Here is a 15,357-nt window from a genome sequence, read left to right on the forward strand (position 1 = left end):
AATAGAGAGCTTGTGTGTGTACTGGGGAATGGTGAAAGGAGAGGGCAGGGCTGTGCAGAGGTGTTCTGAGCGTGGTCTAATGCTGGAGGAGACTTGGGAACATGACTTGTGGAGGCAGGCTGGGAGAGCTGGATTTCTTCACTGTTAGAGGAATAAGCTAAGGGGGGATGTTGTTGTCCTCAGCCACGTAGTGGGAAGTTACAGAAGAGATGAAGGTGGACTCTACAGAGGTGCACAGTGAAAGGCCATAGTTGAGAGCAATGCTGGGAAATCTGATAAGGTACTGAGCTGAAAAAACATTCCTTTTACTCTGGGAGGATGAGTGTATTTCCTCACTGGAGGGGATTTGATACCATGTTCAGACTGATGCTCCAAGACTATCATGGAAGATGTTCCTGGTTGAAACAGCTTTGTGAGCAACTGAATTACCTTGAAGTGAAATTTTCACATCTCCCAGGTTACCTAAAACTCTGTTTGCAGTAGTGGGATGGATTTGAAGCTTGGACAACACTGTTTTGTGAGCACCCTTTCTATGTAGCTGCTTTTAATTGTCATTGCATGTAGTGAGGGAATGTTCTAGAGCCAGGATTTGATGTTTGTCTTGTGACCATTTGGCATGACTGTTCCCATTGCTTAAGCAGATCTCTCTGCCAAAAGGACCTCTGGCTTCAATTGCATTTGCCTGGGAGGAGGCACCAGTACAATTCATCCCAGTGTTACTGGGAGAGCTGCAATGCCCTTGTGGTGGCAAATACTCAGTTGTCTTTGGAGACGGTGTATATGGACATGCTGTGTCCTCATGTCAGTCCCTTGTCTTTCCGTACCTCCAAACAGCCTTGAAATCATTGGCTTCCATTAACTTTAACAGAGATCTCAGAGGGTTTTTCTTTTTCTTTTTCTTTTCTTTTTTTTTTTTTTTTTTTTTTAAACCAAGCTTCACATAAGTTATGTGACAGTAAGTGACTTTAGAAGAGATGGTGTCCAGGCTCCCTCTGTGGGGAGTTTGTCTCAGCTTAGGGAGAGGTTCCAGCTGGAGCTCTGGATGCTGAAGATACAGGGAGCATGGACCTGGGGTGCCAGAGGAGATAACCTGGAAAAATGAAGCTTCAGTAACTGAGTGCTTGGGGAGTTTTTAGTTTGGGTTGTTTTCATCCTTTCAGAGGTTGGTTTTATTTCAGAAAGAACGGTTTAATCATAGAAACATGAAAGAAGCAAAGGTTAGAAAGGGTAAGTTTTCCTCCTTAGGCAGTGTTTCCTAAAGTAGGTCGTGACCCTCTTATGCAGGAATTTTGCAGCTGCTATCCTAAGGGTTGGAACTGTATCAGAGAGGCTAGAGAGGTGAAAGCAGGGGGTGTTAAGCAGATCCTAATACCCACTTGGGGTCTCTTTCCTCCCCCCTCCCAGCCCTAAACAAAATGATCTCCTGCTTTTCAGGAATTAAACAGCAAGCATTTGGCTGTGCCCAGTTTTCATTGTTTTGCTAAGCTGTTATGCTGGAAGAGATTAACTAGGGAGTGAATTTTCTCCGAAAGCTGATCTTGAGGGAGGTAGTGTGAAGAGCCTCAGCGCTGACCTTGATCAGAATGTCTTGAGGTGGGGAGCAAGCATGAACTGAGCACAGAAACATTAACCCAGTGCTGCCCATATTGCAGCTGAGCAGTGTGTGGGGCTGCAGTTGGCTCTGATCGCAGCAGATGCTGGGAGAGCTGGTTTGTCCAAGTTGTGCTACCCTAGCACAAACTGCCCTTATGTCTTTTTTTTCTCATTGAAGTTGGCTCATGACAGCCAGAGAAATCTCTTCTCTCTCTACCTTTCACCGTGTATTTGTTACCTGCTCCTAAACTTTAAAAAACTTCCTTGCCAGGCTTTTTATTTTTCTCTCTGTTGGTGTCGTCATGTCTTGCTTATGCTGTTTTCACTTAGCACTGTGTTTAGCATCCTTGCTACTGCTTCTTTCCTTTTCTTCTCTTGCCATCCTGGAAGTTCATAAACAAGTTGTATGGCTGCAAAGCCTGAAGTGGCCGTGTTGCTATGTTTTCTCTACTCTTCAAAGCAGCATGGAAACCTGTCTTTGTTTGGTCCCAGAAGCATGGCACGCCACTGCTGCTACCAAAGAGCAGCTTGCTTGTGGCACATCGTGCTGCAGCTTGGCTTAATCCTTGCTTGATACGCTTTTGAGATTTCATTGTTTCTCTATAATTAAGTGCTACAGAGGAGCTGAAAGAAATGACGAATTAGTCGGAGAGGGGGGGAGTGGGGAGAGCAGGTGGTGATCGAATTGAAGAGAGCTGCCAGAAAAGTAGGAGCAGCAGGGAATTAAATGGGAGGAGTCTTGAGTTCAGATGATTCCCTGCCGTGTGCCCAGAAGGATTTAGTTTGGGATTTCATTACTGTTCAAAAAATGCCATACACTCATAACAGATCGGGTCCCTGTAGGCTGGGGCATTGTCCAAACACTTAGTGAAAAGCCATTTTTGCCCTGAAGTCCTAGTAAGCACTGATCAGACAGTCTCAAGGAGTGGGAAGGAGCCGTGGTATGCATGGTCCTGCTTTTAATTAGTCTGCATCTATTGTTTCTGGTAGTAACATCTAAAATTAAAACAGCCATTCTTTGTGTAGTCACTTCTATAAAAACCTGGACTTCAGTATCGTCTTGTGAAAGATGTGGTCTGCAGTAGTGGTATCATGTCTGGCTTGTAAGAAGCATCTCTGCAGTCATGCTTACACGAGCTAGGTTTAACTGGCACAGAAATCCTGCCCGGTGCATTGTGTTGTGGGGGGAAGTGGGTGTATGCTGAAGCTAGTGAGTGTCTGAGATAGTGGGAAGAGTCTTTGAGCACAGGTATCTTATGTTGATGGGGACTATGCAGGTAGCTTTAGAGATGAAAATACACACAGCAAAACCAACTGAAAAGCGCTGTGTGACAACATAGTCCTCTTGAGGTCTGGCTTGTTGTTTTCAACCTCTGTTTATTACTATGCACCAAGACATCCAAAGCAAGAAATCATAATACTGGTGCTTTGAATGTGTCGGCAGCAACATTTCTTGTGGGATCTAATGCTTTCCAAAGGAGTGATCCAGGCACAAATGTTTGTTTTTTGTTCTGAGTTCCAAAACACTATTGCTGTAGGGAGACCAGCAGTGCTAGGAAGTGCAGACTTGCTTCTCCTGCTTTTGTAACCACCTCTGTATACTCTATCTTTATCTTGAGTCATTTTGTGTCTTCTCACTTTTTTGCCCCTCCCTTAGAGAAGCAGGTACTGGGTGGAGTGGAGCAGGTCAGTGCAACCCAGGATTCCCAGTCAGTGGGAATGTTTGTGTCAGGGCTGATGCTTTTGTGGTGGAGTCTTGTACATGCTACCTGCTGGGCAAAGCGACCACAGGGAGTGTATACGGAGGTTGTTTTTAGGGTGTTTGTCCCCTGCTTAATGTGGCTAGACTGCCTGCAGCAGGGCTGAAATACAAACTCAGCTGTCAAAACCTCCTCCCCTTGCTTTTTCCGAGTGCTTTTTTTTTTTTTTTTTGTTAAAGGTCTGCCTAGACTCTTCCATCCATTGCTCAAGACCCTGCTTATGGCAGTCAAACTTTGTTTTCAGAGTCCTGTGTAAATACTCTTGCCCCTGTTGCTACCCTTTTCTTCCACCTAAACTTCTCCTGGTAGCTTTGTTTTGTCCCGTGCTATGGATAGTGTCTGAAAAATAGTATGTGTGCAAGTAATAAATGGCCTCATTCTTGAACTTCTCAAAAACACATTTGCTTCATGAAACAGTACAGCTTTAGCAACCTTGCTGTTTTGTGTTCTGCCCATTGCTGCATTCTGCCATTAAAATGTAAACTCTTAAGTGCAGGGAATCAACTGGAACTGGTAAGCTGATGCTGTTGTCCAGGGTACACTTGCAATGCCATATAAAGTGAAGTGAAACTCCTGTAGCTCCACTATAGCAGGTACTGGTTGAAGATGAGGGGAGCAGTGTCCCACAGTTCAGGGCTTTGTAATGTATTTCAGTGTGACTCTGGATGGAGCAGTTTTCCCTGTATCATTCAGGGCTGGATTTCAAGCTCTTTCCCCCATCTGGCACTTTATGTGCTAGAGTTTGACTGTGACTTGGTGCAACTTACTGTGAGAAGACTATTGATGGTGACTGTAGGGAGCTTCAGTAGCCTTCGTTTGAAGATGAGATTGAAAGCTTTTGCCCCCAGTTTATCTGAATATACTAGAAAAAAGTTTGAAAAAATGTGCTTGTCTTCTATTGCAGAATCTGGAAGTAGTTTTTATAGCATTAAGAATAGGAGAATCTGGTAAAACAGGTGTGTTACTCTGAAGTGAAGTATAGCTGTTCTAATCTCCCTTATCAGCCCAAATTGGCTTGAGAGCTGTGCCTGGGATGATGAACAAAATAGCTGTGGGTTTATTTTTAATGGCATTTTTTTTTAGGTATTGGCAGTAGGAAGCTATTGAACTATTCTCTGCCTATGTTACCCCCTTTTTTATTTGAATTTATTCCATTCCAGTGAAGTGTGTAAATGTGGGGAGGCAAGGTGAAGGCAGAAGGGAAAGCAACAAGGCCTCCTATTGATGAGGTGACTGTTTATGGAGGCCAACAAATACAGGCTTAACATCAACTATATTTTAAATCTTACTGTTGCAAATTCCTTTTCATATCAAAGGATATGATATTGCTGGGCACTCTTATCCCTACTTCTAGCAGTTTGAACAACTGTGCATAAAAATGTGGTATTTTTTCCCTATTGGAATTTAAATGTTCTCCGGCTGTGGTTTTCAACCCAAACACCGAGGCGGTGTGCTACTATGTGAGAACTGGAGCTGAACAGGCTTGAATGAAGCCTACTTCGTGTCTTTGCATAAAATGAGGAGGGATGGGAACAGCAATTAGTACATTAAAAATACTTGAAAAATCTCATTAGTGTTTGTAGCAAAGAGTTGGGCTTGTTTTGACACTTTGGGTGAGCATATCAGGTTAAAAGCCTGTGTGACCTCAGTGGCCTTTCTTTTAAAAGTACATGAGAAGAATCACTCCTGTAAGTAAGCTGGAGTCTGGAGGTTTATTTTTTTGGTCTGCAGAGCTGTAATGATCCCTGTGAGGGATCATAAAGATCTGCTTGTTTTCATTTGGTTAGCCCAACACTTCGATGTTGCAGCTGAGCTGAGCCAGAGTTGCACAGATCTAGGGCAGGGCATGCCTGTGAGGTTGCCTTCACTGGGTTTCACCTGCCTCTGCTGTCTTTACTAACTGGCATATGTAATTTTGTTATCTCACCTCCCTTCCTTTCTGCTGAAGTCCTGTAAGATATTGCTAACTGTCTGTCTTTTTCACCCACAGGGAGTGGAGCGACTGCAGTGGTGCAGGCAGCCTTCTGTGCTCCAAAGAAGGAGAAGGTGGCAATTAAACGGATCAATCTTGAGAAGTGTCAGACAAGCATGGATGAACTCCTGGTATGCAATCAAAATTGTCTAGGGAGTTGTATTTCAGTTCGCATAATCTCTGTGTTCGCTAGGTGCCTTAAACAACCTTTCTTGACATGGTGTGAGGGTGAGGGGACTTGACTGACTTCACTAGAGGCAGTTCAGTTGTCCTGGTTGTGGGACACAGTACTTAAAAATGTTAAAAAGATCCAACTGTTGTAGGACTTCAGACTATTTGTTTAGAGTTAAGCACTTTGTATAATCACTTTGTTTTGAACAGTTAATGTGCAAGTGTGAAGCTCTGCTGTACCCGCAAGAGGTCTGCAGCTTGAGGTGGATCCAGAGCTACGTGCTTCCAGAATCTTTAAAATTTAAGGGAATGGTTTTGCTTTCTTTTCCTGCAGTTCTTTAAATTCCCCCCAGCCCCTCCTTTACCTGTGATGGGAAAACCTGAATGAATTAGCTCTTGTTGCTAATCTCTTTCTGGTACTGATGCCAGCTAAGGGATCGCTCTGACATATTGCAGGCTGCCATATGGAAACCCGCACTAATCCCGAGTTCAGGACAGGAGGCAGAGTCCTTTAGAGCTGTAGTTCAGTAATTTTCTTCTGCTGTGTGCCTATTTTGTCAAGATTTTTCTGAATGGAAAATAGCTTCTGGCAGGTAGCTGTGGTAACTAAAATTTCCTTTTTCTCTTTTGGCTTGTACGTTGATGGGCTGCTTTGTGTTCTCCTTTCTGTGTGTGTTAGCTTGGTGCTTCTGTAGTGCAGTAGCTGTCACATTCACCTCACATGTGGAAGGTCCCTAGATTTAAGCCAGGCAGTAATAGGCATTCCTGTGAATGTCGAGGTGTCTCCGCTAAAGATCAGAAAGCTCTCTTGGGTGAAGCTTCCCATAGTAAATATTGGCTGGCACAGGTTGAGGGTAGGTGGGGAGATAAGGCCTCGTACCTCCTTTGCTTTTAAAGCAACTACCCAAGTCTTTTTTTAATCCTGTCTCTCTGTCTTTCCGCTTGCATCTTGACATTTTCTGTAGTGTTATCTCAGGCACTTGTTTTGGTAATTGCAATTAGAAAGTAGAACAGAGACAGTTCAGGAGTCCTGGCTAGCTCTACACATGTACGATCTTCAGCAAGTTGCTTGAGCCATGGTTCCAGTTTCCATCTAGTGACTAATGCTATTTTTATCATTATAGGTATCTGCAAATCTGCTCTTGTAAAGAGGAAAGGCTCCATCCAAGCTGTCACATTTTAGCGTGCCTGTGAAGAGTTGCATGTAGGACTCCTGGATGACCTGTGTTCAAATCCTCTTATGGCTCATACTAGTGTAGGAGTTCAAGATCTCTTCCCTTTTCGCAGTTGGTCTTTTTGTACTGATTCCGACCCCTGATACTATTTTCAGGTCTTTTATGTGGCTTGTCTGTACTGCTCTGCCTCAGTTATATTCCTAACTATTGTCATGATGTAGTAATTGAGATTTAGTCTTCAAGTAATTGCCAATTCCAGCTAAAAGGGTTAGGTTCAGAAAGATACGCTACAGAGACTTGGCATGTAATTTTAGATAAGTACTTCTAATTGCACATTTTAAATCTCTGGCTGACCTGTTCCTCACAATGATTTTTCTTGTTTTGAGTAGGACTGCAATGAATTGCTGTTGTCAGCTCTCCTAAGCTTCCAACTTTGTGACCAGATCTAGTGTGGGTCCTTCTGTAGGCTTGTGTATGCAACTGTAGATGTTCTTGAACTTAAAATCATGCAGAGGTGGAGGGTTGAAGGGGATGGTTCTGAGATGTAGCAGCTTCCTGGGCCAGTGGTCACCAAGATAGACGTAGTGTGTGAGAAAGTGTTTTCCCTAGGTTTGTTCTGAATTTGTCAGTTTGAGTGTTGTTTCCCAGTGTAAGAGCCGAAAGGATGGAAGTTCCTGATTTCCCTGCTCTGCTCTTAACCTTTCCAACTTCTTATCTTGTCTTCATATTTGCTTGTTCCTCAAAGTAAATATTCTCAAGCTTTTCAGTCTTGTAATCTCCCTTCCTGGCAGTTTCCCCGGTCGGTTTAAATACTTTTTTTGAGTAACTACTTGTTACTGCAGGATTGGGATTTTTGAATTTTTTTCCCCTTCCAAAAAATGTATATTTAAGTCTTTGCAGGTTGCAGTGGTTTTAAGAAGCAAGCGGAAAGAGAAATATGATGAGTTCATACTGTATGCCCCCTCCTTGCTTTCTCTTCTTCCCCAATGCAGTTAAAACATGAACTCAGGCTTTTATTAGATCCATTGTCCTTCAGCGCCACAGAAGGATATCAGCACTATAGTCAGCTTATGGTAAACTCTGATGTACCGCCTGGGGTCAGGACAGTGCTCTTGTATTAGAGCACTGCCCAGTTGTTAGGCAGTGGGGCAGAAAAGGGAAAATTGTGCTTAAATTCTTCTAAGATTTTTTTTTTCTGCAGTGCTTCAGACCCGTAAGCCTTCTCTACTGAAGCAAGCTTGTTTATTCCCAGAATCTGCCTAGCAAAGAGGGTTAAACAGTGTTACGTTTCTTGGGAGAGGGTAGGGAGAGCAGCAAACAGTTCTGCCATTGATAAGGATGACTTGTCTCTTCTATGACTATTTCATTGCCTGTACTGCTTAGTGGCTGGTGGTTCTATTTCTTATGATGGAGGAGAAGAGGAAGGTTATGTTGGAGTGGGGTTAGGAAATCCACAGTGAGTGGCTCAATTGCAGGCTGAGCGGATGAATGAGCTTCCTTTAAGCTTCTATGGCAGTTGGTGCCCAGAGGCTGAGGAATCTGGGACTGTCTCCTAGCTTGTGGAGATACTATGTTTAGGGTGATTGAGTGGTATGGCTTGGCTTGTGGAAGGTATTGATCTTGATCCTTGTATCTCAACATGCACTTGAGCAGTGTGGGTGGTCAGGAATAACCTGCACACTTTGCGAGTGCTGAATGACATTCTAGATTAATGCAGTGGCTTAATTTATTGCTGCTACAGGGTACAGAAATGTAGAAAGGACCAATTTTGTTGCACCGTGAGCAAACAAACTCAAGGGCATTCAGCTCTTCAGCAGAAGTGTTAATTGCTGTAAAGAATATGAGCAGGAGTAAATGCCGCATAGAGAAGTGGCTCTTTCTAGCCCAGCTACTGAATTAGGTGATGTTAGTCAGGAATTTTTCAGTGCTTGATTCTTATCTTTTTTTCTCCCTGCATATTTTTGAATTGTCTCAGATCTTTCTGAGACTGCATGTGTGTTTACAATATGGCTTATAATTATCCTTGCTGAGCAGTGTAACTGGGAGCGGAGTGTAAGGCTAGGTGGTCAGATAGTATTTTTTACAATTGATCTTGGACTTTCTGATTTGTTAGTGAAGTTCCACTTCTTACTTGCCTTACAAGCCCACAGTAGTTAACAAATCTACGCAGCATTTGGTGTGTGTTTGAAAACAGTCTGCTCATGTGGTGTACTTCACCACTGGACGCTGTTCACTGCTGTGTTTTGCTCTTATCTCTCCTTTCCTTTGTGGGATGCTGGTTGCATTGTTGCTGTTGCTGATCCTTGAAACACGGTGGTATAACATCTCCCACAAAATAACCATGCTTCAGGCTTTTTCGTTATATGTGTGTTATTGTTTTAAAGAATTATTGTTCTAAAAGGCCTTAAAACTCCCCTCTGTCCAGGAAGCTCTGCTTCATTTTCATGCAGTTAAAGCTGAGTTAGCTTTCTTTCATCCAGGTGGGTTTTTTCCTCTGTGCTTTGAGTAGCAGATGATGTGGGTTGTCAGCTTAGCAGTCAGTAGGAATCCCGAACAGCAGAGAATAAACATAAGCTATGGGTTGTTGCACATTGGGCTTTTCCAGCTGGGGGAAACTCCTGCCTGTTCAGTTCCTAGGGTTATTCAACAGGAGATGGGTTCAGGAAGGAGCATGGGAGATGTGGTATTGGTGCTCCTAGGAAGGAGCTCCAAACTCTTCTTCATCCGGAAGCTGATAGTACTGGGCCTGATGGGTCTACACACAATGGTGAAGTGAAGGTACTGCTGTGGTCAGAGGGCAGTTAAGGAAGCAGAGGGAGCAAGTTTAACTGCAACAAAAAGAAATGTCCTTTTGAATTTCATGGAATTAACCTGAGGAACTTGCTGCCAATAATACAGAGATCAAACATTGCGTGAGATTAAATAAATCAACCTATAGTTGAGAAGGTTAAATTAGATAGGATTTAAAAAAAGGATTATGTACTCCCCTGGTTTAAAGTATAAGCCAACTGTTAACTGCCCAGGCTTAGTCAGAAGTCTTCCCTCTGGGCAGATAATTGTGTAACTCCTTGTTACAGCATTTTACACCTTCTTTTGAAGTCTTGGACAGGATATTGAAGTGGCTTTGATCTGACAGAGCAGTTCCTACAAGTGAATTAACCAGACTGTAAGGTGGTTGGGAGCAAAGCAGCAGACTGCTGTAGAAGTAGTACAGATGTTTCATCCATGCCTGTCATCTTATGGGAATTGCCATTATAATTCCATTTGCAGTCCTGAGGACCTTTACTCTTGCTCCAGGGGAGAAAGTCGCCCAGTGTCAGTGCCAGAGTCTCTGACGTATAATGCGTGGCTCCTGCGTGGTTGTTTGATATGCTGTGTTATGTGTTTCTTGCATGATGGGATTGCAGCTTTATGGAAGGCTTAAACCAAAGCTGGGTAGAGCTTGGTTGTACTGTTTCTCAAAGCTACAACAACAGAAATCTTAATTACTGTGCTGTTGAAGTAGTGTGTTTTTTTTTTTTTTTTTTTTTGTTAAAGTTCATGTTGAACATCAGGATTAATGGTGGGTAAAATCCTGAACATAATGTCTTCCTTCACATTGACTGGATGAGCATGAGATGGTGTATGTAAATAACTTCAGAGAGTTTGCAATTGACTGTGTGGACAAATGGCAGATTTAAGGCATTGTTGAGATGTGAAGACTTAGTGTTCTGAACAACTGTAAAGGTCAATGAAATGTTAGTTGGTGAAGTGGGTAAAGCTGGTTTTGCTTGTGTCTGTGAGATGTCACTTGCCCATTTGCTTTGTGGCTGAAACAAAAAAAAAAAAGGCGGCATGTATGAATTGCTACACCATGGCAGTTTTAAACATCTGCTTCCTTCATGGCTTTGTCACTAAATACTACAGACCTTGAAAGAGGGAACGACCTTTGAATGATGCTGAAAGATAGCCACTGAAATGGGCAATTGCTGAATGACTGCCATAGGGGTGATTTGTTCCCATCACCTAAAGATTAATTTATGGTTGAAGCCTTCTTAATCCCTTTCAGTATTTCTTTTCCACTGTTGCTCTGGGTGGGCTAATCTAATCCCTTTTTAATCATGCCAGCCTATCTCCTGTAGCCACATATTGAGGTAAGGAGTTGAACTGGATAATCCAGAGGTGGAAGTTGGATCAGAATCTCTGATTTTGAGGTTTATGCTTTTTCCATACTCCTTCAAAAAATGTCTCAGGTTGATCGTGGGTTTTTTTGGGTGTGTGATGATGTTTAAAAAGGGAAATGAATTAATATTCTCAATTTTAAACCACTAGACTAAACCATCAGAATTTCACTTGGAGCAAAATTTGAACAGTTATGGCTGCCTGTAGGACAGGAGCTCTAAATCCTGCTTTAAAAGCATGAACAACAGCTTTAATGCCTTATACCTTGAGATTTCAGATGAGAGACTGAGTTCTTTGCCAGCCATAGTTGAAGCATTGGTGTATTCGAGGTGGAGATCACATCTGACCCGCTTTGATTTTCCACCCCAGGCATGCTGTCCCTCCCCATTTCTCTTGTGGTCATGATTGCCTTCAAATAGGGTAGCCAAGCTGTCAGTTTTTTGGATTCCTCTGAAGTTGCAGGTATCCACATAAAAAAAGCATACTGCTGCTGCGTGGTCTGTCTTGAGTTCATGTCAACATGTAGGAAGTAAAACTAAATAAAGCACTGTTTTTATCCTTGTACTTGAGAGCAAGTGTCTTTTGAAACGTGTCTCAGGGGCAGATAAACACAGAGTAGAAGGTGATGGTGTGAACAGAAAATACCGTTATGGAAGTTCAGCTAATAGCTTATACAAAGCAGGTAAGGTTGTATTTCTTTTCTGCTATTAACTCAGACTTCAACTGTATGTCAGTGGGCAAATAAACTCACTTCCAAAATAGTAGATCTCCAGAAGTATGTCTGAGTTACAGGAGACTTGTAGGTTTCTTATGATTCTAAATTATACTTCACAGCAGTTTTATTAGTGTTTCACAAGCCTTGAAATGCTTCTTTTATTGCCCGCAGAAGTACTGAAAACATTTGTCAGAACCCTTAATGGAAGACATGAAGGCCTTTATAGCTAATCCCTGTCTGTTTGCTTGTGGTATTTGACAGTACAGATATTTTTAATATCTAGCCCAGGGTGAGCATGTAACCATCTCTAAACCATTGCCTGTGTCTAGACACGTTTTTATCAGTAATTCCTTCTACAGAGTGCAGAAGGCAGTGTAATTTATGGATCCTGCAATGGGGAATTGTCAGTAAGGCTGTATGTCATAACTGAAGCCATCTAGTGTCAGGGGTGGCAGTGCATAAGCGACTCTGTGAAGAGCTGTGTACCATCCACTGGATCTGTAGGTGGTTTCAGGGGTCAGTATCAAGTGATCCATGAGTGTTGGTGGAGTGGGAGTAAAGCATCTTCTACAGCTTAAAACTTGTATATAGCAGCCCAGATAAATTCTGATGTTTAGCACTGATGTTATTACAGAGATGTAGAAATTGCTGAGATTTATATTGGAGGACTCCTAATGCGGTTTTGTTGCTAGTGACAGTGAGGGGAGCATAGCTGTAATTCACTTTTTTTTTTTTTAATTTGTGTAATTTGGGGTTAGCAGCCTTGTTAGAGAGGGTAGGGAGAGGAAATCATTGCCAGCTATGACTTTGTTGTGTTTGAAGAGCAGCAAACTCTCCAAAAAAAACGTTGGGAGTAGTACTAAAGCTGTGCTTAGTACACACAGAAGGGCTGTTGCTGCATTTTATCCCTCTTTCTGTAAGTGTGCTTTTGAGCAGAGCTCCCCAGTGTTCCTTGACTGGGATTCCTGCCTTAACTACAGCTCTTCAGCCATCACATTTGTACTGCTGTAGCACAGACTGTTGTATGTACAACAAAACTGGCTTGGTTTCAATTACATGAGGAAGCATTTTAACCGCAAAGCCCACTGTGATTTGTCATGATCAGTTAAAACAAATGTATGTGTTGAGCCTCCAGGATGTTGGTACCCTCTGTGGGAGTGAAAAGGAATGTAGCTTTGATGTAGCTGATGTGAGATTAGCCTAGAAAACTACTGTAAATGGGGTGGGGGGGGTCTGTGGGTGAAAGGGAAGGTCTGCCTGTCTGCTGCTATTATTGGTAATAATGTAAAAACACTGGAATTCATGGGCTGTGATGCAATTAATTATTCAGAGCTATGCTACACTGTGTGAGAAATGGTTTAATCTGCCTGTGTTACATATCTGCTAGCTGACGGAGGTGTGTAATTGTGTAGATCAAGTTTGTGATTATTTATCTTCCCTCTTTGTGCACCAAAGCACATGACAGACTTGAGCTATTTTTTTCTTTCTTTTTTTTTTTTTTTTTTTTTTAAACTGTGCTTCCCAGCCCAGGGAACAGCCTGTGGTAATGAACAAGAGAGGAAGTTCTTGGAAAATAATAGTAACTAAGCGTCACGGAATGCCTGCAAAATGCTGTAGTAAATAGCTGCTCAAATGGCAAAGATCTGATCCAGGTCTAGGCTCTTTAGTAAACTTGGGCCAGACTTTGTCTGTCTCCTGAATTTCAGTGGAGTACAGTAATATATGCAAAATATGCAGTGTTTGTGTGTGTTTCTTGTGCTACTATCTTAATCTCCCAGGGAGCTGGTTCAAAATATTTTGGGTGGTCTAGCTAGGAAAGGATAAAACCAGCTCCTGTAGGTCGCTTCCGAGAATGGTGGCTTTGGGGCAGGTCTGGCTGATGGGATGATCAGCATCCTGCTTGCTTCTTTCGACCTGTGTTTCCTCTGGTGCCACTTGTGCATGTGTGCTTTTTTTAGTTGTCAGAGATGGAAGCTAGGCACTTGTATTTGCTTGCATGTTTAAAAGAAAAAAAAAATTCTCTTTAACTTGAAATTTTAGGCTGAATACGAATTTCAGACTCACGGAACAAGATTGTGTCAGGTTTATGGATCCATTAACAAGGGGCTTAGTCAGTGCTCTGAGCAAGTCCAGAATGATCCTAGGGTAAGCAAATGAGTTCAAAACTCAGAGCTCAATGAGTTTTGGAAAGGTTGAGTGAATAAAAACTGTTGCGCTTATGTTTACAGACAGCAGCCCAGAGTTTTATGTGGTTTTTTGAAAACATTTTTATGAAACTTATGTATACAAACAGCAGACCCAGCCATCTGGGTCTTGTGCAAGGAGTATGACAGCACAAACCAGTCACTGAGGCTGACCTGTGTTATCCATGGTCCCACTTGCCATCCGTTCCCTGATAGAAATTTGAAGCAGGGAAGTAAAAAGAACATTTTTGTTGCCAGCTTTGTCTCTCAAGGGGTTTTCCTGCATTGTGATGAAACCTAACTAGAAGGTATTGGAAAACTCCAAAGGTGCTGATTTATTTCCTTTTTGAAAAATAGCTCGATATAAGTGAGTGTTTGCAAGGAAGGGAGCTGTAGCTATCAGAGTAAGCAGAGGATATTGTTTCAGGTTGTATTTATTTTCACACAGTGGTTTTTAATGAACGGGTATGCTACACTGAGATGAATAGCCTACTCCCCACTCTTTAAATATCGTTTCCTGTTTAGAAGGATTCTTCTTTAATTTGCTTATTGGAGTTTCCTGGAAAGTTGGTGTGTCTTTGATTCCTCAAATGCAGCTACTCTCTGAAGAGCAGTATTAAAGTGGATAAATCAACGTTAGCATGCTTTTTTGTAGCTTTGCTTGCCAGCTAAACCCTTGCCAAGGGGAAGCAGTGTGCCTTTACGCTGTACTCTTGTTACAAGCAGAGCTTTGTACATGAGCAGGGGAAGAATATGCTGCGTCTGTGGTGTGTCCTAGACATGTGTGAATCCTTCTCGGAGCTTTCTCTTGTACTTTGGTACCAGAGAAGTTTTGTGCTTAGAGGGAGGAAAGGACCAGGGCATGAAGGGCCCTTGTTTTCTTGCTTGTGTGTTGGGGGTTATGGCACTTAGCTCAGTGTGTGTCCGGCTGACAGTGGGCAACAATTAAACCTTTGAAAAGTAAGTGGCATCTGTGTGTTCAGTGGAGGAATGTCTTAGTTGAGAGCAGGAGTTCAGGATATCAAGGATGAGTGTCTGGTGTGGGTGATACTGGAAAGTACAACTTGACAGGTTGGGGGGCTTGGCTAAAGCACAAAGGCCCAGCTGGGTGTAGTGCAGGGTGCCAGGCTTAGCTTAATGGGTGGCTTTTGTCTATGGACAATCAAGAAACTGCTAGGCTTTCTGCCCAAACTGGTGATTTGTTCTTGCATAATGAAAAATCAGTCAATGCTTTCTGTGTTGGTGTTCCCCTCGTAACCTAGAAAACCTCAGTCCTTGACCCATAACCAAATCTAAGGATAAGCATGGTTAAAACTCAAACAGTTTAATATCTGAGTGTATTTCATGTTGTACTCCATCTGTAGTAGCTAATGACTTTCTCATCTAGAACTGATTTCCCTCTTCTTCCAAAAGACAGTATGACAAAAGATACAGCTGTCCTTTGTGCCTTCAACCTGATTGAGATAAGCCATCTGCTTTCCTGCTGGGAAGAAACATTAGGGGTAAGAGGCCTTTTTTTTCCCAGAGGCAAATATTTCCCTTTCTCATCCAAATGATAGTCTTCAACAGATTAAGCATCTGTTGTGTAATGTCTCACTGAAAGGCGGAGTCAGCATGAACTTCTAGG

General features: G+C 42.6%; 1 protein-coding gene across 1 annotated transcript in view; it reads left to right on the top strand.

Annotated features, from left to right (window-relative positions):
* Positions 1–15,357, top strand: part of OXSR1 (oxidative stress responsive kinase 1) — a 94,608-nt gene that overhangs the window by 15,708 nt on the left and 63,543 nt on the right. Inside the window, exon 2 of the mRNA XM_080383011.1 lies at positions 5,344–5,456. Within this exon, the coding sequence (XP_080239137.1) occupies positions 5,344–5,456 (113 nt within the window). The remainder of the gene's footprint in view (positions 1–5,343; positions 5,457–15,357) is intronic.

Source organism: Falco punctatus (genome assembly GCF_963210335.1).
Source record: "Falco punctatus genome assembly, chromosome: 4".
NCBI lineage: Eukaryota > Metazoa > Chordata > Aves > Falconiformes > Falconidae > Falco > Falco punctatus.